Here is a 26,328-nt window from a genome sequence, read left to right as displayed (position 1 = left end):
AGAAAATAGTAACAGCTAGGTCTGATGTCATATAGGTATACCTTGCAAAATGAGTAGACACAGTGTAACAGGGTGGTAAGTGATTTATCAGATTTATCAGTTAACAGCTTCAGCCCCTACTGGATCAACTACACCGGGCATAGGCAAACTCTGCCCTCCAGATGTTTTGGTACTACAACTCCCAACATCCCTAGCTAATAGGACCAGTGGTCAGGGATGATGGGAATTGTAGTCTCAAAACATCTGGAGGGCCGAGCTTGCCTATGTCTGAACTACACTCTAGCAAAATGATGTAAACTTGGAAAGAAACAAAATAACGGAACAGTTTGTTCCATTTGCCTTGCTTAGGATACCACTATACAGCTAGTTCTGTGCATGGTCACAGCTGTGCATACTTTGGAATACTAGAGTTCCTTATTTTCTCCAACACTTTTTTTAAAAAATGGGGAACTTGCACCAGTCCAATGGTCACAATCTCTCATAGTCAGTCTTGGGGCTGTATGGTAGTGGTGGCCAAGGCCAAAGCCAAAAGTGGCTAATGCAACAGATGTGGCTACTTTCCACGTACAGTAAGCTAAATCCCTGCCATGCAAGTCAGGTTTCTCCACACACAGCTATCCATGCAAGCAAGCGAGAGGCAGTATCTCAGTTCACTGACATATTCCAGGTAAGCAAAGGCACTCAATGAGGGTACAGATCAAGGATGGTGAGGGGCATGGCCTAGGATGACAGAAAGACCTGGAGGACCTCATTTGACCCATGGAATGGATGTTACCCACCCTTGATTTGAACTAATATAGATACTTAAAATCACATTGGCGCCACCGTATTTTTCGCTCTATAAGACGCACCACACCATAAGACGCACCTAGTTTGTGGAGGAGGAAAACAAGAAAAAAAATATTTTGAATCCCAGAAGCCAGAACAGCAAGCGGGATCGCTGCGCAGTGATGTCATTCACTGTTCTGGCTTCTGGGATAGCTGCACAGCCTGCATTTGCTCCATAAGACGCACACACATTTCTCCTTACTTTTTAGGAGAGGAAAAGTGCGTCTTATAGAGCGAAAAATACGGTATATAATATTTTGATCACAGTTGTGCTTTGGTATACAATGTTCTATGAGCAAATGAATACTAATTCACGATACCCAGTTTATCATTTCAGATTGCTGGTTACAGAGAATACTGGAAAGGAGCTAAGTCAAACCTAAAACGAATGCCAATCTGTGAAGAAAGCAGCTGTCAACTAGTAATCTGAATTTGATAGTACCATGCTAAACTGCAAAAACGTAGGGACTCATACTGTAACTTGGCAATTGTGGTCCACATTCTGTCAGGAGTAGTATGCGTGCATTTGTGACAAACTGTTTTAGAACAAAGGTTATCCTGTTGTTCCTCATTTTGGTGCAACCAGTCTGCTACCATAGTAGTTAACTATGAATAATGTATTGGTAGTGAAATTAAACACTTATTTTAACTGCCCTCATGTATTGGTGAAAAAAATCTAATTAGCACTTTAATATTAAAGCATGATTCCCCCCCCCCATGCAATTCATTAATTAGCGGCCGATTATCCAGTATCAAGTTGGCCTGTGGTCTCTGCCTCCTTTTTGCAACATTAAATTGTGATTCTAATTTTACCTGAAATCTACACTATAGATCTCCAGGGAATGAGTTTCATCTAAATTAATCTTAATGAAGGCAATTAAAACAAATCAGACAAGTTAGATATAATTACTGGATCAATAAAACCTCTTTGACCTAACCTATTCTGAACACCTCCAGTACATTAAATAGATATATATTAAAACAAAGTTAACCCACTTACATCTAAGACTGAAATAGTAATAAATGAGAATGAGGGGGGAGGAAGCTTTATCTTCTCTTATCAACTTAATCCATCTTGGCAATTATGCTGATGCTCCAAATCACTAGAAGAAATGCTACAGTAGATGGAACCAGTCAAAAATACTAATAAGAGTTTTCCTTCTTCAGTTCCTTCTATCTTTTCTATCCAATTCCATGGATTACATACTCTGTTGTTCTTTGCCAATATTTATGTAATAAGACTTAGGTTTATTTTAATGTCACTTATGGAATTTGGGCAATAATGTATCACAACTGAACCAACCATTGTATATTCCAGGGAATTTGAAGTCTATCACTCATAGACCATAACAAAGCCTTGTTCTATCTCCAACACAACTCAAATCTGTGTGCTTGAGGACTCAGTATGCCAGGCTGTTACAATGGATGAGAGACCTTTGAGAACCTCCCATATGTCCTTTCTGCCTTCTCTTTGCAGAAGTTGGAGAACAAGAACAAAGCTATGGAAATCCACAGAAGGTAAAAAGTGGATCCATATGAACATTTATCAAGGGTTCACCATATGCATGTTACCACTTGGATGGCACTGGTGAAGCTGTGTAGTAAATTGGTAATCTGTACAATGGGTTATACAGTGGTACCTTGGGTTACAGATGCTTCAGGTTACAGACTCCGCTAACCCAGAAATAGTACCTCAGATTAAGAACAGAAATTGTGCGGCAGTGCGGTGGCAGCGGGAGGCCCCATTAGCTAAAGTGGTGCTTCAGGTTAAGAACAGTTTCAGGTTAAGAATGGACCTCCAGAACGAATTAAGTTCTTAACCCAAGATACCACTGTATCTAAAAATTTCTATTTCTAAATAAATATTGATTTTACATTGTGTGTCCTTAGAGAGCTCTCTGAATTTTGAGTAATACTACACAGTGAGTGGATATGCAGTTATTTACTGATTCTGTGAGGAGGGCACATCAGAAGCTGCTAAAAGGGAAGCCCCCCTATGTTTTATCAGGGTTGAGTGCTAAAATTATGGAGGATGGATGGACTCTACTTTAGCAGGAGACTGTGATATAATCAGGCTTGCATGGAATCCTGCTGACCTGAGCACGATTTAAGCCCTATTCATCAGTAGATGAGCAAGGTTGAACTCTGCTCACTTGGGATGCACACTTCTGTTCGTAGCTGGGGACAGGCACACACAGCCAACACAGGATTCAACCCCACCCTTATGTCTGTCAGATGATGGACATGAAGGAAAAGGACCTCACAGGTCAACCTGTACCCGTTGTGGACCAAAGTTGGCCCATGGACCGGAGGTTCTTCATTGCATGTCTTACAAGCCGAAAATTCAAGAAAATTAAAAGGGATGCTGGGAATCTTTTAAACAGCATTAAATAACTATTAGAAGCAAACTTCACTTTGCCAGAAAGACTAGCTCAGTATTGTCTACACTGACTGGCAGCAGTTGGTTCTCCAGGGTTTCAGTCAGGGGTCTTTTCCCTCCCCAAAGCCATGCTCCAGAAGGTGGGGCAGGGGGAAGGAAGAACAGCCCCTGTTAAGCAAAACTAAAAGCCATACAAGAAGAGGAAGTGAAGGAATGGGTTTCTGTGCAGTCAGTTTGAAACAGGACCCAACCCCCCCTTTTCTTCTTTCTCCAAGAAAGCATTTCTAAAATGTATTAACTTGAGCTCTTGAGCCAAAACCCAGCTGTATAAACAAGTGCTCAAAGCTCTCTCCCTTATCAGTCTGTGACGGCAATGAGTGACCTTGGCTGTTCCAATGGAGTAGGGATGACATGTCTAGGTCTTATCTTACGTCCTGACCACACTCTGACGCACAGACCTAGTCTGGGAACAGTGCCAGAGTATGTTCTTGGAGTTGGTGACCTCTTGTTCCAAGATAAGAATATAGGAACAGGAATACCCTTTTATGGTCAGGAATACAGGAAGGAAAGCCCTTTTATGGTTAAGAGTACCGGAGCAGGAACATATGTGATGTCAACCTGTGTGTATAAGGTGATATGGCTGGGTTCCTGGGGAAGGGGGGAGAGGGTGCCTGGATGATATATATACTGCATTAAATGTCTCATTTCTTTGGACTTGCTGTGGACTGACCACGCAAGTGCCTTTCTGCTGCTCCGGAGAGCAGAAATAAAGAACTCTTTCTCTAAACCAACCCTCGGTGTCATTTGACTTCCTCCCGTCCGGGAGCAACGCAGAGCCCACTAATCGGTAAAGTCTAATAAGGCTACAGAAGAGGAGGTAGATGCCTGCTGTAACTTGTTGATGTTGTGCTAATATATGGTTTGAGTGTGATATACATACTTATGAACACTGTAGGGTTACGAATACACTGCTACCATTCAGGCTGAACCTTGCCTGAAACCCACTAAACTGTCCTGGTAGGGCAGGGGGAGCTTGTAAGTCCTAATGACAAGAACCCTTCCCTTAAGTCCAGCTCTAGAAATAATAAAAATTGAGCAGTTTCAGATTTACTTTCTTATTCTAGCACCTGAGAAAGATTCATGAGATGCGGCTTGATCAATACATATATTTCACAGCACTGCAAAATCACACCATTTAGACTGGAAGATCAGAATAAATTTATTTTTATGTTCTTCTTCGGACTTTTCCTCACAATAATTTATATTAGATTATATTCAATTTTATATAGTCAACTGATGATTTGCAATTTTAAAACTTTATATGGTTTTTATTGTGTGTATATAATTGGTGTAAACTGCTTTGATTTTTATAAAAAAATTGCAGTATACAATAAAAATAATTTAAACAAGCAAACAAATAAAATGGCCAATTCTCAGTTCATGATTCTATCTCAGTTCAGAGGGGCTTGTTTAGGAATGGTTGTGTTATAACACTGCAATCAGAGTTAATATTCTTGAGCATTTGGTTGTCATTTTTAAATTATCATCATAATAAAACAGGTTGAGATCTTTGTTCTTGTGTGTAAATATTAGGGGCTGTCGCCCCTGCTGACCATCCCTCCCTACCTGCCACCCTCACCAACTCCCCAACGCCCTCCACTTACACGTTGCCCAACCCCTCACAGCTACTTTAACCCCCCACCCCTTTCTACCCTCTCATGCCTCAACAACTCCTTCAACCCCCATCCCTTCAACACCTCCATCTCAGCTTACAACTCCCTGCTTGCCAACCCCATCCTCTCTCTTAGCTCAAAGTTCTCCTTTACCCACTGTTCACCCCAACCCCCTCAACAACCAGTGCTTTTCTACTAGAAAAATAAGAAGCTGGGGGAAATCCTCTCATCTTCCCCATCTTGGAAACGAAGAGCGATGTGTGGAATCCTTCCCAGAATCTTCCAAAGGCTTCTAAAACCCAGCACAATTGCAAGTGCAGTCCCAATTCTGCCTGCTAGCTTCAAGCTGAAGGAAGGGTGGGGGTGAGCAAATGGCTTTCAGGCACTGTGCCAGAAGCACAGAGACAAATCAAATCCCAGACTTCCTACCAACTGAGGAGCTAAGGAGGGAGCAGTGATCGTCTCAAACATGGGAAGCTGTTCTACAAATATTGGTAGACTGACTAGCAACAGATCTCCAGGTTTTCAACACAATTTTTTTGCCCAGACCTTCCTTGAGATATGATGGGCATTGAAATTTTTGCACAGAAAGCATGTGTTTTATTGTGGAGTTCCAGCTCTTCCCCATTGTGAGTGCCTCTGAAGCGCTGCTGTGGGGGCAATTCTCATCCAACCTCTCCAACTCTGAGAGAAAGCCGGAGGCTTGTCAAGCCTGGCAGAAGACTCACCATAATGCGGTTAGAGAAAGCTAGTCTCTCTTATAGCAGGGCCCATTGCTGCACCCTAAGTCATCCACCCACTCCTAATTTGGAACTATCAGGCAGATCTGTCAATAAGCTTCCCATTTTCAGTAATCACTTTAACAGCAGCGAGTATTGTTTTGGAAGAACAGGACTATAAATGCCCAGTAGATCCCAATGGATTTAAAGGGATTTAAAATTAGTTGCTTTCCTTTAAATCAATTCCTTTCAATAAAATTGTTTTGGTATACTGCAACAACACATCAACTTTAGCTAAAACCAAAAGTTGTGTATTATATGCATCCTTCCTGACACTCCACCAAATGCAATGGAAGTTACACAGCTACTGCTACTGCCCAATCTTTTCCAAGTCCCTTCAAGCCTCAGTAGAAAAATAAAGGTTGCACAGAATCAATGCCTGTAGATTTCAATCAAAGCAAATTCCACACGCTTTGCTTATCTGAATGGGTAACAGCACGAAACATTAAAAAAAGCAAATTTGAAAAAGCTTCACAACCTCAAAAATTAAAATACGCATTAACTGTCATTTTCTGTGCATTACTTGTAAGGACATAAAGCTTAATTGACTGGACTGACTTTTATGCTAGAGTGTATATCTCAAAGTCTAACTACAAAATGGACAGAGCATAAACAAATACATTTCTGCCAATTTTTACACAAGGGAAATTTCTTAACCCCAGCTCCAAGTTAGTCTCTCTCCCTCTCTCTCTTGGCAAAACCAGCTGCTCTTTCTATTAAGCTACAAGCCCCCCCCCCCCCCCAAAAAAAACTAGTTCAAAAATAATTTTGCTCATTTCAGTTTAACATCTAACATCCCAAATAGCACATTTTGAAAAAAGAGAGAACGATAGACACCAAATAATTCATGATTAAAAAAATAAGCTTGTATATGCCATATATTATTCCGTTGATTATGTGTATCTGCCAGCCACGCTGACTAAGCTTTTGTTTCTCAAATAAAATTGTGGCAACCTTAACAGCAGGGAACTTAAAACAGCAAGAGAGAGAAAGGTTTGATGGTGTGCCAGCGTACAATGGAAGGGAATTCAATAACATGCTGCAGAGACAGTGAGCTTTTATCAGACACACTGAAAAGTGGTGGTAGCTACACGTCAATGCTGGACCAGAGTGTGTTACCGCAGAGTGCGACTGAGTGTTTTCCCCACAGGCAATACACTATTATTGACTCCCCCCATTAACATGTAGGGTGGATATACATTTATTGAAGGTTCTAATGGAAGGCTGAGGGACTCCTATCCTGAGGCCAGAGCAGAAAGACAGCCTATCACTTCATGTAATGGTAGCCCATGTGTGACAGACCTGACCTACATTTTCCCCTTTCTTTCTCACAACAGCCTGTCACTGTTTTAAGATGCTATTTTCCCCAAGATGTACATATATATGTGTGTGCGTGTGCTGGAACTGCCTGGTTAATGCATTTAACTGGAATATAACTTGCTTCCTTAGACGCTTATACCAGGGATGCATTATGACAAATATTCTGAAATATGCTCGATTCCTAAAGGCTGGTAGAAAGGATACACTTTAATGACTGTGAAGTGTTTATAAATATGCGGCAGTATACCTTTGACACAGATTACTCAAAATCTGTATCTAAAATGCAGCAACAGAATGTAGCAAAGGGCATAACTTAAGTAATTAAGAACATTTAATGAAACTGCTTTAAATACTGTCAAATGAGAAATGGCTAAACTAAGTCATTATTATCATCCAAATTCTACATTCATTAGAATTAGTATAACAGCTACCACCTAATGCTTTGTCAAAAGTAATTTAATGTTTTTACTGCTTAATGGATATGGAGTAATCAGTATAAATAATGTATCTAAATATGGAAGCGGGTAAGAGCAAATGAAGTGTTTCGGTCAAACAAAAAGCATTTTGAAAAAATACCACTGAGCTACCACTCCGGCTTCTGTTCTCAAAAGCTGCTGCTGCTACTACTACAGCACTCCTTGGCAGGAACCTACCACGCCGCTGCAGGTCATACTCTTTTTTTGTCTCTTCGTTCCCTAGAATTTTCCACGCTCGATCAATTTCGATGAACCTCTGCATGCGCGCCTCCACTTCTCCTGCTGGCACATCTGTGCTCTGTTTGTCTGGATGATACTGCCAATCAAAAGAAAGAAAGGGGAAGGGGAGGGGGGATGGAAGGGGGAAATCAATAGTAAATATGAGATCTATTTTAAGTGTATGGAGGATGTATAGGTCTGAACTATGGTGCCAAGGAAAACAAACAAAGGAAGCAGCATTGGCCACAAGAGATTGCTGCCAGGTTAATTAGACCACTGGAATAGCAGCAAATACACCAGTGGCACAAATGTCACAATGTGCACTGACAGCATTTTCTGGATAATTTGCTGATGGAATCATTGGTCTTATGGACAATTTACCTAGAGAGAATGACTAATGCAAACAGAAATAGGTATACGCAAATAAAAATAAAAAATAGGAGTAAGGGGAAGACTATTTAGATTTAACATTAATTTTTTTAGCCTAATGTAAATAACATATAATTTTTCTGTGGTTACTTTTTTAATATTTAGGTTTTGGCGTTGAAACAGTCAACAGAAGATACAAAACAGGATATAAATTTACCATAAATGTAATTCTATTTTTAAGCTATCATTCACCATCTTTAATTTATTCCAACCCAGTGAATAAAAAGCCTTTCCAAATTTCTAAAGTCATGGGTCACTGGATACAACATTTTGTGCTGTTTTCAGTTTTGAAATAATGTTTGGGGACAGGGCTAAAAGGTAACATGCGTAAGGGCAAAATGATATCGTAATTTCTGCATTAGTTTTGCTGAACACAGGATTGTAAAATTAATTAGATTTTGGTAAATATATAAGAAATGATCTGAATTTCTAGTATTTGTATAGGTATCATCAAAAGAAACCACCTCCCCAAACATCATAAAATTCTAATGCCATTTGTCACAATTCTCTCACTTATTCTTTTTAAAAACTTATACCCTACCGTTAACTTAACTCGAAACATCTCCACAATGTAAGATAATGGTATAAAATTCTGAGCAAGCACCATTCCAAATGAAAAAGTCATACATGGGTTTAGATTTTGTAATGTATAAAGGAGAAAAACATAGCTTGGCATGATTATTATTTTGTGTGTGTGTGGATTGTGGGCACAGTCTTAGATTATAATAACCAACTAGTCTTCTTCACACAATTTGGCAAGTACTTTTCAGTAGCTACTAGGAATATGGGCAGAGATTTCCAAGTTTGTCTTTCAACAGAAAGTTCCTTTTCTGTCCCCAATGCTTCCAACATCTTTCCCTAGACTTGGAGGACAACATCTGTTCACAGATGCAAACTGGCCATCTCTTTTAATATGTGATCCCACCTAAAGGAGGGATCGTGCGGCAAAGTCTCAATGTGAAATGTGGCCCGTTATTGCAAAAGATGCAACTGGAACTATAGACATATCTGAGGTGGAGATTTGTCTCCATAGTCATTCTATGTCATAACCTACAGCGAACGGGTTCTCTGGAAGGAGGAAAGCATCCTGCTTGGATGTGTGACTTGGTCTCCTTTAATGTAATGGCACGAACAATGAAAAAAATGTTAAGTACTTCAAATTTCTATAATGATTTGTCTTTTTTCACTACCCTGATCCAGCTCAGGAGATCCTAGTCTTACATCTTAGCATACAAACAGGCTTTCGTGCACTTGCTGAATCAGAAAACATGGTTGCAAATTGAATATGCAATGAAATTCACATATGAAACTGTAACCATCAACCACCTTTCGTTAATCATCTTTAAAAATATTACTAACTGGGGTTAGATTGGTGTGTTGTTTTCTGAGGAGTGAAAAGCAAGTCATTAATATTTAAAAGAATTACTCAAAAATACCATGAAAATGAGTCTTGTCTGTCAAAAAAGAAAAAAAGAGAGTGCAGGAACCTTCTTCAGTAAATACCTTTGAAATTAATAGACGCAAACTGCCTGAAATCAAAGCTATAAATACTGTATGTACCAAAACAGGCCACAAAACAATAATGTATGGGACAAAATAGTCTTATAATACTAGTTATTAAATTTGTCTCATTATTATGGGTGGAATCCAATGATGTCTGCTCAGTTGCAGAACTGGACTTCTTCTTCCTATAACCCCGCTGTGCACACTCCAAATCTCTTCCAAAGGGTCCCTTAACTCTCCAGAGCGGGTTTTGGGTGTCACTCCATATGATTAATCTTAGCAAATTCTCTTGGGTTTGGGAAGAAAACAAAATGATAGGATAACTTTCCTGTTCTGGATAACTTGTATTACGCAGCTATGTTTGCACTTGTACATAAATAGCATTGCTATCAGAACATACAGCACTTAGGCATGCTGCTGATGTGCAACAGCATCCCCCTTTTTCCATGATATACACACATTTCTGAGACAATCCAATTTAGATTTCCCTTTTAACATGTTATTGCCTTACAGTGCAACTTTTCCATATCTAGTCAGCAGGAAGCCCCAATGAGGCTTACAAGGCAAGTACAGGGGAGGGAAACCTCTAGCCCACAGTCTCTCTCTCCCAACCCCTGCACAGCAATTGGGCTTTTAAAAAAAGGTCCTTGAAGCCAACTGTAGTTTTTTAATTGCTGTGAAGGGCAATTTTGGGGGAGGGCAGCAACTAAGGAAGGGAGGGTTAACCCTCTCATCTTTGTGCAATTGCCCTTGAAAACTACCCCACACAGCCATTTCATGACTAAAAAACTTACACTGGTGCCAATGGTACCAAATTTTTCCAAAGTCCACTTGCTGCTTTGGGGTGGGGTGGGGTGGGGGAGTGATTTGGGAAGGGGGGTCACAGCTGGGTAGGGGAGGACTAACTCAGGCGGAATAAGATTCCCTACCCTTGGAGTATACATGAGTTTGACCAAGCTGCGGGAGGCAGTGGATGACAGGAGTGCCTGGTGTGCTCTGGTCCATAGCATAGCTGTCAACTTTTCCCTTTTCTTGCGAGGAATCCTATTCGGAATAAGGGAATTTCCCTTTAAAAAAGGGAAATGTTGACAGTTATGGTTCATAGGGTCACAAAGAGTCGGGCATGACTAAACAACAACAACCCTTGGTGTATAGAATCCCAACTCTAGGATAGTTTGTGGAAAAGATATCAGAAGCCTGGGAACAGCAGCTTTTCCTGTGCCTTGCCCTTGCGCTGTGCGCTCCCCCATCCAACACACTTCCAAAAATAAAGCAAAAATGCTTTGAAACCCCCCATCCCCCGAACTAGAATGGAGCAAAGGGACACTAGTCCAACACTAGCCAACCAGGCACCACAGTAAGTCAGCAGATATAATTTGTATATATTATATAAAAAAAGCCAGCTGTATTATTTTGAATTTATTTAAAATATTTCTAAATCACTGCTCATCCAAGGATTCCAGGAAGGTGTACAATTAGCATTAATTCACACACAATAATAAATATTACAAAAGTCTGAAGAAATAATGAACTGAAAGGTTTGATAGAAGCTAACTAGCAAGACAAAAAGAATGCCACATTTTTAAGTGTCTGGGCAAAAAACAATGTCTTAGTGCCAGTTGTACTTTTTGCAGTGAGGGCCTTCTAGAGCCAAGCCACTGCCCACAGTGCAGGCTCTTTCCTTCGTGCATAAACAGCAACTTCCACTAGGAACTTACTGTTTCAAAGTACAGTGGAACCACAAAGGTGTTGTAGGGTCAATTACGTCCAGGGGTCCGGCACACTTCTCTTGCGCAGCTCTGGTCTTCCCCCCTGGGACCTTTGACTCAGCAGAGCATAAAACACAGCGGAACAGAAGCTTGAACGTTCTGTCGTGTGGAGGCAATAACTCAGGCTGAAACGCAGCAGTCTGCTTATCTTTAAAGTCTTTATTCCTTAGCAAAACACAACAGCTATAAATCTCCTGCCTGGAGACAGAGCGGACATCTCGCTTGCTCTCTCCTTAGAGCAAACACGCACACTGTGAGAACACAGAGAAACCACTCCCACTTCCGTGTTCTAAACCCGCCCTCAGAATGTGAGGCGTCATCACTCAGAACTCTTAACCCTGTAAGTTCTGAGCCTCTCCTAACACCCCCTCTCGAATCACGTTCTGAGAGGACTTCTGAGTGTTCAACACCTTCCCCATTGCCTTCCGCCCCTTCCTGGCATCGTTGTTAGGCACCTGTTGAACCTCACAAACCTCAGGTTCGCACTGTGCGAAACCAACCCACGCATTTGTGACCTGAAACCTCTCAGGTGGAATTCCCTTTGTAGCCCGCGAAGACCGCCTGGGCACAAACTGGGATGCTCCTCCCGACCCACTGGGGCCAGCATGTGCGTCTTCCTCATCAGAAGACTCCCCCTCTGACTTGACACGTCTGTGAGCTCTCTCCATTATGCGCACAGGAGATGAGGGCTCACTCTTGGACACTCTCTTAACAACCTGTGGAGACGCCCTACTCTGTTCAGGGACCTGGTCTCCACCAACAGGTTCAGCCTCTGGCTCTTCCTCCGCCTCAGAGTCAGACAGACAATCTGAGTGAATGTCAGAGCGCACTTTGCGCCTTGCCCAACCATCCTGCTCAAAGAACTCAGCCTGTTTACTGATCAGAAGCTTGGTCTGATCACCTTCTGGGTATGCGAATCTCCACCCTTTTGTCGCAGGCTCATATCCACAGAAGATCATTTCCTGGTACCTTGGACCACCCTCCTGCTGCAGAAACTTTGGTACAGGCACCATGGCTCTGCTACCAAAAGTGCGAAAGAAATGCACAAGCGGCTTCTGCCGATGAAGCAGGAAATACGGGGTGTCACCTACCACTGCATTGTAGCACCTGTTCATCGTGAAATTGGCCGTTTTTACCGCCTCCCCCCAAAAACCTTGAGGCAAACCAGAGTCATCCAGTAGAATCTCTGATGCTTGAACCAGAGCTTTACTCCTCAGCTCTGCCACGCCATTCTTCTGAGGAGAAGTCACCTTGTGACGTATCCCCCTCTGGCGAAAGAAACCCTTTAGAGCAGACCCAGTGACCTCTGAACCACGGTCACATTTGAAACCTTGCACCTTGGTGGAGAACCTCAGTTCCACCTCCGCAACCCAATCTTTGATCAGTTGCGCTGCTTCCTCCTTCGTTTTCAGCGTGAAAGCCCAGGAGTTCCTAGTAAAATCATCGATCAAAATCAGCAGATGCCTGGCTTTGCCCAGACTTGGCTGAGGCATAGGCCCAAACAGGTCTGCGTGCACAAGCTCAAAAGGCTTAGTGGTTACCCTCTCCACTCTGGGATCATTAAAACCCTTGTTTCTGGCTTTTCTGCAAGCCTTGCAATTCAAAGGTTTACCACATTCTTTTACCTTGCAACCTTTGGTGCACTCTGATAACATCTGAACGTCCTCACAGGACCCATGTGACATCCTCTTGTGCCACATGCATGCACATGAAACATGAGAGTTCCCCCCTCCCTTTTCCTCCAGTGGAGTTTCCAGAACAAAGAGGTTGTTTTGATCCTTTCCAACACTTACGAGCTCCTTTCCATCTCTGGAAATTGTGCAAACATTTTTTTCAAAACTCACAGAATATCCCTCCTGTAAAAGACAAGGTACAGACAGCAGGCAATGTTTTATCTCGGGGAGAACATAAACCTTCAATTCAGCCTGCAAAAAAGAGACAAACATGTTACCAACATGGGTTATACGTCCCTGTGAACCTGTAGCAAATTTAACTGTTTTCTCAGTAGAAACAGCCTTGCAGTTCCACATTTGTCCATCAGGTGGCGCTGTTACCAAATGGGCATTCGCAGCCGAGTCAACAACCCAACGTAGGACTCTCCCCCCTCTGGAGTTGTCCTTCTTTGTTGCCTTAGCAACCGACTTCCTGCTGCCCCCGACCTTGGGGCGTTCGCTGCAGGTGTTGTTTTCCAAAATAGCCATCGAAGCAGTCAGCTGATAAGCTTTTCCACGCCTGCTCCCTCTGTTGCCATGGAAACCCGGCTGGTTCCCATGGGAAACGACCTTGGAACCATCCTGCCCTGGCTCCATTGCTCTCTGTGGGCAGCTCCGTCGCAGGTGTTCAGCCGAGGCACAAACAAAACATCGCCTAGTGGAAAACTTTGCAAACTTGCCTTTGGTCTTCTCTGCCCCCCCAACCTTTCCAGCAGCACTCCTCCTCGAGGCTTTTCTGCCGTTGGGAAAATGGCTTTTGGCTTCTGCTGTGGTTTCTCTGCAAACCCCCTCCAGCTCCTGCCAAACAGCCTGGGCACTCTCAAGACCCTTGGAATGGCTTGCAGCCCCATTCTCTGGTGCAAAGCTCTTCTCTTCTCTCAGCTGTTCTCCAGCATGCAGCTCACGTATAGGGGCATTCTGGCAGCCCTCCAACACAGTCCCAGCCCCCTCTGGGCCTCCAGCCCCCTCTGGGCTTCTTGGGCATGGTGCTTCCTCAGAGCAATTCTCAGCCCCCTCTCGCCTGGCTCCCACTGCTTTCTTCAGTGCCTGCCTTCTCTCGGCCCAGGGCTTGCTCCCGTCCACCTTATCAACAGGGATTGACGACTTCTGGCTGTCTGCCATCTCTCCCCCGGGGGCCCAGCTTACTTACAGGTACCTCCCGGTCCGGCAGATCTCAGCTCCTCCCAGCAAACTCCTGGCTGGCACCAGCTACTCCTTAGCTGGCCTTCGGCTGCTCCTCAGCCGATTCTGCCTGCAGTTTCACTTCCCAGCGTCTCATCAGCTGGCCTCTGGCTGCAGCCTCCTCACACGCACGAACGTTGCTTATCTTTATTGCTGACCTCCATAACCTGTTGTAGGGTCAATTACGTCCAGGGGTCCGGCACACTTCTCTTGCGCAGCTCTGGTCTTCCCCCCTGGGACCTTTGACTCAGCAGAGCATAAAACACAGCGGAACAGAAGCTTGAACGTTCTGTCGTGTGGAGGCAATAACTCAGGCTGAAACGCAGCAGTCTGCTTATCTTTAAAGTCTTTATTCCTTAGCAAAACACAACAGCTATAAATCTCCTGCCTGGAGACAGAGCGGACATCTCGCTTGCTCTCTCCTTAGAGCAAACACGCACACTGTGAGAACACAGAGAAACCACTCCCACTTCCGTGTTCTAAACCCGCCCTCAGAATGTGAGGCGTCATCACTCAGAACTCTTAACCCTGTAAGTTCTGAGCCTCTCCTAACAAAAGGCTCTGTTGAGACTAAGATCCCAAACTTGAAAAAGGTGCTCAGTACAGGAGTGAATTAAATGTTCTTCAGCAATGTTAAAGTAGGTGTATTTAGACTCAACATTCTAAATCTATTCCCAATTCCTGTCTGCTGCCGGGGGTGGGGTGGGGTACAGGATGAATTGCTTGCATAAGTAACATTGATTTTTCTGAAAATATGTTAGCACAATTGGGATCCAAATATTGGCTTCAAAAATCCCAAGTGTAAGAAAAGCTTAAGGAAAATGTATTCTAGGAAAGCAAGCATATGCCTTACTTCAACTGGCACCTTGCTGTTAAAAAGCTTGGGGTGCGGGCCTGAGAAATCCAGGATCAAATCCTTGTTAATCTGTCTACTTAAACACAATTATTACTTGGCCTAAGGGCATATGTTAGAACATTCTTTTTTCTTTAACTTGGAGACACTAGGGTCCTTTAGATCTAATGGGTAATGCATGGGTAATTTGGATGACCTGAACAAGTCCCTTCCCCCACATGAACCCATCCACACAGTAAAATTACTTTTGGAGGCCCTTGTACAGGTGCCCACACTTTGGAGGTCAGACAGATGGCCACTGGCAAAATTGCTTGCTTTCCATGGCACCCCTCTTTAGAAGACTCTATCTAGGTTAGTTCACCTGTACCTAATTGCCTGCCTTTTTGGTACTGGACAAATACATATTTATTTTCCTAGTTTCTTAAAATTCCAGCTGATATTTTGTGTTTTATTTGGCTGCAATGATTCTTCTTGCCTTATTGCTTTCATTTGATATTTAAATGTTATTAGTCTAGTAGTCTGATCTGTGGTATGTTTTTTTATGTCATAGCCACTCTTAAAGTAGTGATGCTGAAGGGTGAAATATGTTTAAAATAAAAATAAATGAATTAATGATTTCTCCATGCTACACCATGAGGTGGGTGTACCTGATTTACCTGTTTCCCACAGTGCTACAAGCACCTCATACAGTCTGAAAATAACTTTTTCATGCAGATCTCTAGCATAGTGTAGATTCATTGCAAGTTTATTTTTATACTGCTTTTCTGACTGAAGAATCCCAAGGCAAGATTCAGTTAAACGACAAAATTAAAAGACCAACATCTCAAGGATAGCAGGTGATGGACCATAATTATAATACTAACTCCTCTACAGTTTCTTCTTCCTCTGAGCTCCGATGTAAAAATATCGGGGGGGGGGATGTTCTTTTGTTTTGTACTTGGAGGCTGTGTGCATGTGTGGGAAAGTCTAAACCAGCATTCAAGACTACAGCGTACTACTGTGGTGTTCACAGCAGCTTGTGCATCAAAATGCTTGAGTCCCACAATTTATATTTATTGGAATTAAAATAATGAAAGCAAAGTGGGGAAAAGTAAGGCAGGCAGTTTTACACTACTTAGCATTATTAAGCCAGGGGATTCAATTACATACTGTTACTGCAGAAAAAACATCTTATCTGTACATTTACCATTACAGAGATGTGGACAGAAACAAACTTGAATACTCAAGAGTGCCACAACAGAGCGGATTTGCTAAGATTATGATATAATGTGGGAAAGCAACTCTTTCTGTCAACAAAGGATGCCTGCAGAGTCACACCTTGGTTGACGAACACCTTGTGAGTCAAACGTTTTGGCTCCCGAACGCCACAAACCTGGGAGTGTTCCGGTTTGCGAACGTTCTTTGGAACCCAAACGTCCGATGCTGCTTCTGTGGCTTCCTGCAGCCAATTGGAAGCCGTGCCTTGGTTTCCAAACCTTTTGGAAGTCGAACGGACTTCTGGAATGGATTCCATTCAACTTCCAAGGTACAACTGTAGTTACTTGGAATTATAGTTGCCTCTTAAAATTGTTCACAGTGGCTGAGGATTTAAAATGAGTATGAAGGGCTGATTACCTGCTCAGAAGTAAGACCATGTATGTTCAGTGGGGCTTATTCCCAGATAAAATATGTTTACTGTTGCACCCACCCCAATCTCTGAGCGGTGCGAAATTCTAGGAGGTCCAGGCACACCCACAGGGTTCGGTTTCCTCAGAATGAGGGACAGCAGAGACTGTGGTGTCTTTAGGATATATGGTTTAATCACACATATATAAAACATGAGCATACGATGGAGGGGCTCACAACATTAACACCCCAAGAGGATCTTGGTTCTCCCATAGCCACAGCCTTGGATTCAAAAGAAAATCAGGCATGGTTCTGTCTCTTGCAGCTGCCCAGCCTGCAGTCTGCCACTTCTTGCTTCTAGCTCACACACACAACTCACGTCCAATCTTTGCCTTTCTAACTACCAGCGAGAGTTGCGGGAAGCTGCCCACCCATATTCTGTCTGGCATAGAGTCACTTTGTTACCTTACTGGCCCATACTTAGAGGGCCTTTACGTCACCAGGAAGCTATCCTGGCTATTCCAGGAACTGAATCCATGCTGGATCCAGGAATTAGAAAGGGGATCAGGCATACAGACAGCCCCCACCCCGGCAACTCAGCAATACTGAAACTATATGACTCAGTTCAAATATAGTAATATTCCTACTATTTGACTGTGTAAAAGTTCTATAAACTTCAGATAATAAAGCATTAGATCCACAAAATGTTTTACTGTTACATTTCAAGTTTTTAATTCCCACAGCGCTGTATCATGATGGCTTAGTTTGGGTGACGTTATTCCTAGTTTATTAGTTTTTAAGGGAACTGAAGTTTCAAATTAAGTGACACTATATTTTTTTAGCCATACTCACATTTTCAGTGGTAGTAAGTTTTGAACTTTCCTACTAACCATGATCTAGCACATGCTCACAAGCTCAATCTTTGTGCAAGAAGATTTGGAAGGATTTGAGGAAGGGTGGGGGAGGAGGAGTTGCTGAAAAGGAGAAAGGACATGCACAGTTAGTGTGCAAACATCCCTTTGAATGACTAATGTCTCAACAAATGAAACTGATCTGTAAAAAAGTTACTTGGGGGGAAAAAGAGAGAGACATTGCTCATACTTTGTCAACCAAAATCTTTAATAAAAATACATTTTAAAAAATTACTACAACTCTCCTTTAGTGTAGCTGAAGCTATTTTGCAGCATAGTATTAAAAACTAAAGTGTGGAAAACATCAATATCTGGTTACAAATGGAGGAAATTAATATGATTTAAGTATAAGGAGCCTACATTCACCCAAATACTTCGCTTTTTGTAGCCAATATTCATAGCTGCATTTCATATATCATGCACTCCACAATGTTGCTAATTATTTAAGATACCTACTGTATCTTAAATACATGGTAAAGCATACAGCACATAGATCTGCTGTGAAATAGTTCTTCCAATTTGTGAGAGAAGTCACCAGAGGGAGGGGGCAAAGCCTGAAAAACCAACTCAGTTAGTCAAATGAGAAGCCAACAGAAATAGCAGCAGCAGCAGCAGCAGCAGCAATAATAATAATAATAATAATAATAATTTCACAAGCCAGCAAATGGCAATCAAAGATACAGACATCTGAACTTCATGGGGCGAGACATTCCATAACACTGGGAAGGCCCTGAGTTCCACTGGCAGTGGAGCAATTTTCACTAATTTTTCTGCCTCTCTGTCATCTCCTGTGATCTCTCGAAAAGATACTGCAAAGGGCTGACGGAATCTCCTAAACAGTGTGGGTGATGGTTGTAGGTAAGAAGAATTGGTGAAAGTAACAATCCTGGCCATCTTCCTCCAGCGAAGTACCAGTACTTCTCCTGGATTCTGGTTCACTCCATGAACTGAAGGAGCCCTTCTGCTGCAAAGAGTCAAGGCTGGATCTACTGCACCATTGCCAACCCCGATCAATCTTACTTCCACCATAGGTGAGACACAGAGAAGGACTTCCTTACCAGATCTTAATACGTACAAGACGGTCTGCCAGGTCCAAGTCATTTAAGGTTTTACAAAGGAAAGAACCAACAGTTTGTATAATGACAGGAAACAAGCTGGTAACTAGTGTGGGTGATGCTAGATATTAATGTAATCCTATAAGTTGCTGCTATTATCTGGAACAACAAAAATTTCAGAAGAATTTCAAAACTAAGCTCAAGTAGAGTGCACAGTAGTAATCCAATCTAGATGCATGCGACCACTGTAAGGTCTGACATCATCAGAAATAGACACTTGAAGCCCCAAATGGGCAAGGCACTCCTGGACACAGTTGCCATCAAGGAATCCATGTTTAAAGCTAAATAAATTTATGGATTCTTTAGGGGAGTGCTGTACTATATAAAACAGTTTTAATTAGCACAAATGCTGTTCTTACATCAGGAAGTTTCTAGCAAGGCTGCACTGATACCTTGGCTTATATATTTAAAATGGCTTAGATCCAGAGTTGCCCTTCTGTGAATTTCAGGGTTGCATCCAGAGAAGCCGCTGAGAGTGGCTGGGGCAACCCAGTCAGATGGGTGGGATACAAATAATAAAATTATTTAAATTATCTTCTACTCATGGAATCTTCTGCACAAAGAAGGGCAAGGGATTTTGGCCAATCCCCCTCTTCCTCCTCTGCCCTTCCCACTGTTCTGGAGACTCTCCAATTTTCCAGAGCAGATATTCTGGAGTCTGCAGGCAGGAAGAGGAAATCAGCAAAAAAATAGTCTCCCCTTCCATTCTGAGAGTGGAGCTCAAGGAACATTTTTGAGGGGGGGGAATGTATTTTTATTCCACCTTTTGGAATAACCTCAGTGACTGGCAAGAAAAACACTGAAATACATAAATCTCTAATTACAGGAGGGGGGAACCTACAATTGGCTGGTGACTAAAAATTAAAACCTAGATTAAACAAAACCAGAACAGCAAATGATGCAAATAACTGTTATATGCACAGCGACAGGGATGAGTGATGGAGGTGGAGGGGTCATGATCCAAAGACATGTTCTTATGTCATGCTTCACAAGTATAAATTAAAAAGATGAACCCCCACCCCCTTTGTTATGGTGTGCCCGTTGCTAGTGGCATAATGTGCTTTAAAATAATTAAAGATTCAGGCTGCAATTGTAAACTGACTTGCCTGGGAGTAAATCCTATTGAATTCAACAGGACTTACTTCTGAATAGGCACGGTAAGGATTGAGTTGTAAATCATAGTGCAGGGTGCAAACATATCCTTTAGTACACCCCGTTAACCTGAGGCAGAGCAAGCAAGCAAGCATTTGTGCTTATAAAGTTGGAGAGGCTCAATATTACAGGTCTGAGAACGAGGTAAAGCACCAACTAGCCAGTTCCCAGCAAAATCAGTGGGGGCTTCTCAACACTTCACAAGACCAGTTCCTCAGCCAAGCAAAATCCATTTGAAGTGTTTTTCTTTAGCTACTATACAGACTTAATGACTTGCACATAAAAGGTCTTGTACAACAGCTAGCCTGAAGCAACAGTGCACTCTTTGCTCTGTGGCCTACATGGTTCATCAGGTACTAATTAGGTAGCATGTTCTGTCAACGCTTTCATGCTTTTCTTCTATTAATTGATCATTCTGCCAAATTAATGACATTGCTGTACCAGCTTTGAATTCCCTTAGCTCCTTTACCTGTGAGACATGCAGAAGCAAAAGAATACCCCAAAAGGTCACAAGTTAACTGTCCCTGTTCAAGATTTGACGTCAACGTTAAAAACATTTTGCTGAAAGGTTAATTACATCTACCTAGTCTCTATAAACATCTCCTTGAGACTAAATCATACCCCTCTTATCAAACTAACTAAAAGAACATAACTAGTATACAATATTAGGAGCATGGATATAGCTGAAAAGAATAAAATAGTGTCAAAACACTCAATTAGATATTTAAAAATAGTCTAAAGGAGAAAGGAAAAGGAGTGAAAAGGAAAAAGGAGGGAGAAACAAAGACTGCATGCAATATTAGTTAGCTTTGACTAATTGTAAAAGAAATTAACCCTAAGTGTGACACACTTCTAATTAGCAGGACACAATCACCTTCTCTAGTTGTTTAATAAAAAGAGTTTACACATACATGTGGAAATTTTGCATTTGGACTCAAGGGAGAGAATCATATCTACACATTTCTCAGGGCAATCCTTTAAAGTATGTTTAAAACAGCATTATTTTCAGTCACCCTTATGTCCATTCAAACTGCAAGTACAGCAATGTGCACTAAAATATTATTTAAAAGTCATTATTAACACTGTCACAAAACAATTTATAAATTTCAAAATCACATATTTTAAAGATATAAGGCATATATTATGAACAATTAGAACATTATAAATAATTGAGACATAATGTTTCATCCATTTTTACACTGCATTAGGACATAAAGTAAAAACAAAACCAAACCAGGGACAAAGAGTTCTCATCAAATACAACACACTACTGCCACCTAATGCATGCTCAAATAATACTTCCAAAGGCATTGAGTTTTCTCCACACTATTTATAAAACAGAGCAATACCAGTGGACCTATTTATTTCATTTGGTTATCATCTTTTTAATTAATGCTTTCAGATTTATAATTTCTCCCACCCAGATGTTTCCCTTAGACAAGCATAAACATACATTCTTTCAAATATAAAAGCTAGGAAGTAGGGACCACAAACTCTGCAGATGAACAAAAGCAAAGCATTTCAATTGCAGCAACAATAAAAAATATACAGAAAATTAGCAAACATGTGCCTATAATCAGAAATCGCTCCATGGGTAGTTACATAGTGGTACAGTTGCTATTTTGAAAGATCGGTGTTATATGGAAAAAACTAACTAATTTCTCAGCATATGAAGAGGTGCTTAGAAAAGAGGTTTAAAAAACACAACCAAATGCCAGGTTCATCTATGCATGTTCTAATGATCACAAAATGACCTTTTAGTCTTCTTATGGACTCAGTTTTGAAATTTGATCTCTCTGAGTTCACATCACCAACCTACAAGTTATGACCACTGCCTCAGTGAGGTTCTGAACTCATTTAAATACACATATACCTCTAGACATAAAACCTCAGTTTGGGCTTCAGTGCAGCTGTACACATAGTAGGTACAATTAACAGCACTGCTGACTTTCCCACTGGAAAATCTCTCAGATATTTCAAGGACACTACAAATTCATCAGTCTCTGAGGGTGGACCATCTAAACGGGCCCACAACACTTACAGGGGGGAATTGCCATCATCAGTTCAAACTTAACCAGATAATGGTCAGACCCTTATCTTCTATCCCTCATATTGATAGTGGTACAAACTACATTGAGGGTGCGTGCCCTGCCTGGTGTGTTTAGAAAATAATAACAGTAACAACAACAACAAACAAACAACAACAATTTTATTATTTATACCCCACCCATCTGGCTGGGTTTCCCCAGCTACTCTGGGTGGCTTCCAGAAAAATATAAATAATAATAAAATGTCAAACATTAAAAATTTCCTGACACAGGGCTGCCTTCAGATGTCTTCTAAAAGTTGCATGGTTCTTTCATTCATTGACATCTGATGGGAGGGCATTCCACAGGGAGGGTGCCACTGCTGAGAAGGCCCTCTGCCTGGTTCCCTGTTACTTTACTTCTTGCAGTGAGGGACTGCGAAACATCCATGAAGGATGGAATCCAGACCCAATGGAGACCACTTTGCAGGGGAGGGGTTTTCCTCACTTAAAACATCAGCTTTACTCTTTTAAGCTCAAGTTTTACCTCAAGTTTTAAATATGACTTTTTTTTAAAAAAGGGGGACAAATTGTAGTGGGGTGTGTGTTGATTTTCAGTGGGGAAAGTTCTATGGATTGGAGGTTCTCAGACCTGGAAATTGGGAAGACATAGTTTGTGACTGGGTTGCACTTCCCCTGAAAGAGTGAGTATGTAGTTGGGGACTACTCCTACGGCTTATTATCTGGAACTTGTTAGCCTGCACTGTGCCTTAAAAACATATTTTAAATCTCTGGGCTTTAATTGTGTCTTTTACCTGCTCTTATTGTTATTTGTGATCATTTTAGTTGATTGAGTTTTTGGCATTTTATCCTGCCTTAAAATATGTTATGATGAAGGGTGGCTATAAACACACTAGCAAACATATATGCCTCCCTATAACGAAATGCTCTGACACGTCAACAACAATAAAATATTTGATGTTGTGCAGCATTAAAGCAATTCCACATTATGATCAAAACTAGGTCAAAAAGGAAAGAACTGAGGATAAAAACAAGAGAATAATGAGAGAGAGGGGGAGAGAGAGAGAGAGAGAGACAGACAGACAGACATTTTGCTAGTAATCATTTGCTGGACTTAGGTTCCCCAGCTCTAAAGTTCAAGTCCACATTTACCCTGAACTTACTAGGTGGCCTTGAGCTTAGCATAAATTACCGTATCCTTCTGTAAAATGGAAATAATAGCTTTGTATTCTGGGATTGTTGCATCTCTCTCTCTTAAAATAATCTGGGGGTGGGGAAGCGTAAACATTGAGGGGGTGTCTTTCCCCCAAAGTAGCAATTTCAGTAAACCTTCTTGTCTCTCCTCAGTCCAAATGCAAAATATCCTATCTCACAAGGCTAATATGAGGGTAAGTAGTTATATAAACCAATAACAAAATGTTAACAATGCTACAGAAATGATTCAAAACTGTCCTATTAAGCTGAACTACTGAGATCTGCTGACCTACTATTCTCAGTACAGCCCAACATATCCTGATATAAAATGAAACATAGTTTCCTTCCCACAAATACTTTAAAAGTCTCTAAGTCACAGGTGGCTAACTTTTTTCTACCTGGAGGGTTTGGCACCTTTCCAAGGGCCATATAGCAGTGCTAGACCTGACCAAAGTTGTTGTGCCCAATGCACTCACCACACACAAGCAGACCAGCCAGTAGATAGGAAGGTCCAGCATCTCCACTGTGCCACTGGGGTAGGAGGCTCTCCTCCAGCCCCAGCACAGTCTTGGGGAGCACTGCTGCATAAGACAAAGCATGTCTGCACTCATGCATTTCATAGAACATTACCTAATTAATGAAAAGTGTAATATTTGGAGATGTATGGCTTGCACGCAAACATTTTTGTGGGTGATCACTGACCATTTAAAAGCACGCAATGTCCCTCCTGCATGCTCAAAAGATCCAGTGGAGATCCCACTTTGGCTCCATGATACATACTGAACACATTTATAATAAAACATTTCTTATTCCATGAAACTGAGGAAAAATCATTAAATGTAAAATGGAAGAAGCCCTCAAAATGGTGGTGAAAATTGGAAACTTTTCGATGATTAACTATTAATTAAAATCATGAAGTTATGATGATAAAAAGTGGAGACAGCTGGCAACCCTGGAAAAAAAAATGTCAGTCATGAAATTCTGCAGTGTGTTTTTGCAATAAAAAGAATTCTCTGTTGAACACAAAGCTAACTATGCTACTACTTCAGAAAAATTAGCTTTGTTAGACAGATAATGCACACACATTCCTCAGTCAATACACATACACATTTTGATGTAAACAAACTCTCAGAATACCAATGGCCTTTGAGGAAAGTCTCTTTTCAAATGCAAATGTAAGTCCTTCACTTACAAAGATATAAAGAAGCGGTCTTAGACAACATTTTTGTCCATGGCACAGGTGAAAAGGTCCATCAATATCAGGGCTGAGCTGCAGTTAATAAATTGCAAATTTTAAGCTATTAAAGAAGTAGATGAAAAAAGGAAAATTAGACCTAAGAACAACTTTCCATTCATTATGTCTGAGTGAAGAGAGGATAGCCAGAAAGAGTTAACTCTTGTGCTTCTATGTCAGAAGGCAGGGCTTAAAATCCTATGTTAAGAGGTGAGAAGCAACTTCACTTCCCAGGTAAAGATGCTGCCTGAACTTCTTGGAACCTGTGCAACTCTTATTTAAGATATTTATATGCCACTTAATCATCAGTATTTCTTGGTGGTGTACATAATAATACATCATAGAGAGAACAGAACAATGACAAGTCATAATGAAAGAAAGACTTTATTAGGGGCCTGAAGTTCAGCAATGTCAGTACCTGAATATTCTCATTAACTTGACCTTAAAAGTTGTTCTTTTTAAAAATCATACTGCATATAGAATCACAGGTGAAAATTAGAGGAAAGTCATCACAGAGCAGAACTTAATAAGTCTCAGTCCTTTATATTTAACAGTGTAATCCTAGGTACCATACTTTTCCATCTATAAGACGCCCCCATGTATAAGACAAACCCTATTTTGGGGGCCTCAAAATTTAGAAAATGGGGGGGTTGAGCTTTGGGGGGATTATTTGGGGGGGAATGCCAAAAATTGCTCACCCGCCAGAACGCAGCACACAACCACTTGAGTTTCAGAAACCACCTATCAGCTGGCTGTTCGCCACTATTAGTCCTCTCAATTGCTGCTGCAGCAGCCAATAGATAGCTGCCCTTGTCACATCAAGCAGGAGAGTGATTGGTGGACGTTGGCAGCAATCGGGCAGCTAACAGGTGGTTTCTGCAATGCGAGCGGTTGTGTGCTGCGTTCCAGTGTGAGCGATTTTTTGCATCCCTCCCCAACAATCAAGCAGCCAATCGCCGCTTACAATCTCAGGCTTGTGCCAAAAAAACATTCACCCGTCCCCCCTCAGCACTACCCATGTATAAGACGACCCTAAATTTTGAACCTCATTTTTGGGTCAAAAAAGCTTGTCTTATACATGGAAAAATACAGTAGGTCTATTCATACGCAAGCCCTGCTGAATTCAATGAGACTTATACATAGGTAAGTGAATAGGACTGCAGCCTTAGTCACACAGAAGGCAAATAGGGAAAGAGGAAGAAACATGCACAGTTTCTTTCATGAATTTTATATTCTATCTTTGGTTAGAGGTCTGCTAGAAGGCACATATCTGAACTAAGTTATTATCAAAAGAGTGAACTGCATTTTAAATGTGGTAGATATTAAAGCTTTGAATCTTTCAAATATTATCCCCTATAATTGGCATCTATCATTCACTTTTAGAATACACTCAAGTAAATTTGTTCAATACTTTAGAATGTATTATATAATCTGTACCATCAGTTTAAGAAAATAAATCACACAATTTAACCCAATCACAATGGGCACTAACCACTGCCAAAGCTGGCAGGCTTAATTTTAGATCTACCAGCTGTGCTAAGATGCATGTACATGTGACCGTAACACCCCTAAGTTCTCCCTGTCTATTACTTTCAAACAGACAGGCTATCAACTTGAACAACAATCCTGCTGTCAGACAGACCCTGGTTTTAGGAAAACTCAAGTACTCCAACTTTGTTATTTCAGAACTGGCCATTATGGCAATTTAAGTTTTAAAAGCCACTTGTTTGGAAGTAGAAGGGAGGTTTCAAAGAACAAAAGGGTCAATAAATATGGTTTGAAGTGTAGTTTAGCACACAGAAAGACCTTTTCATCCTGGTGTGTCTCTATTCTTAAGTCAGTGACCAGTAAAAATGTTCATATGCTAACACCTGTACATTTTCTTTTTTGCTGAAGCAAATGTGTGAACAATTTTTTGGAGGTTTGGCTGGTAGATAGATAAACCAA

General features: G+C 41.4%; 1 protein-coding gene across 4 annotated transcripts in view; it reads right to left on the bottom strand.

Moving 5' to 3' along the window:
* Nucleotides 1–26,328, bottom strand: part of DNAJC24 (DnaJ heat shock protein family (Hsp40) member C24) — a 42,917-nt gene that overhangs the window by 7,229 nt on the left and 9,360 nt on the right. For all 4 annotated transcript variants that reach the window (XM_053389983.1, XM_053389991.1, XM_053389976.1 and 1 more), the window contains one exon: nucleotides 7,634–7,772. In XM_053389983.1, the coding sequence (XP_053245958.1) occupies nucleotides 7,634–7,772 (139 nt within the window). The remainder of the gene's footprint in view (nucleotides 1–7,633; nucleotides 7,773–26,328) is intronic.

This window comes from Podarcis raffonei, chromosome 1, assembly GCF_027172205.1.
Source record: "Podarcis raffonei isolate rPodRaf1 chromosome 1, rPodRaf1.pri, whole genome shotgun sequence".
NCBI classification, from domain to species: Eukaryota; Metazoa; Chordata; class Lepidosauria; order Squamata; family Lacertidae; genus Podarcis; species Podarcis raffonei.
Note: the sequence above shows the minus strand (reverse complement) of the source record. Positions and strands in the feature narration are given on the sequence as shown.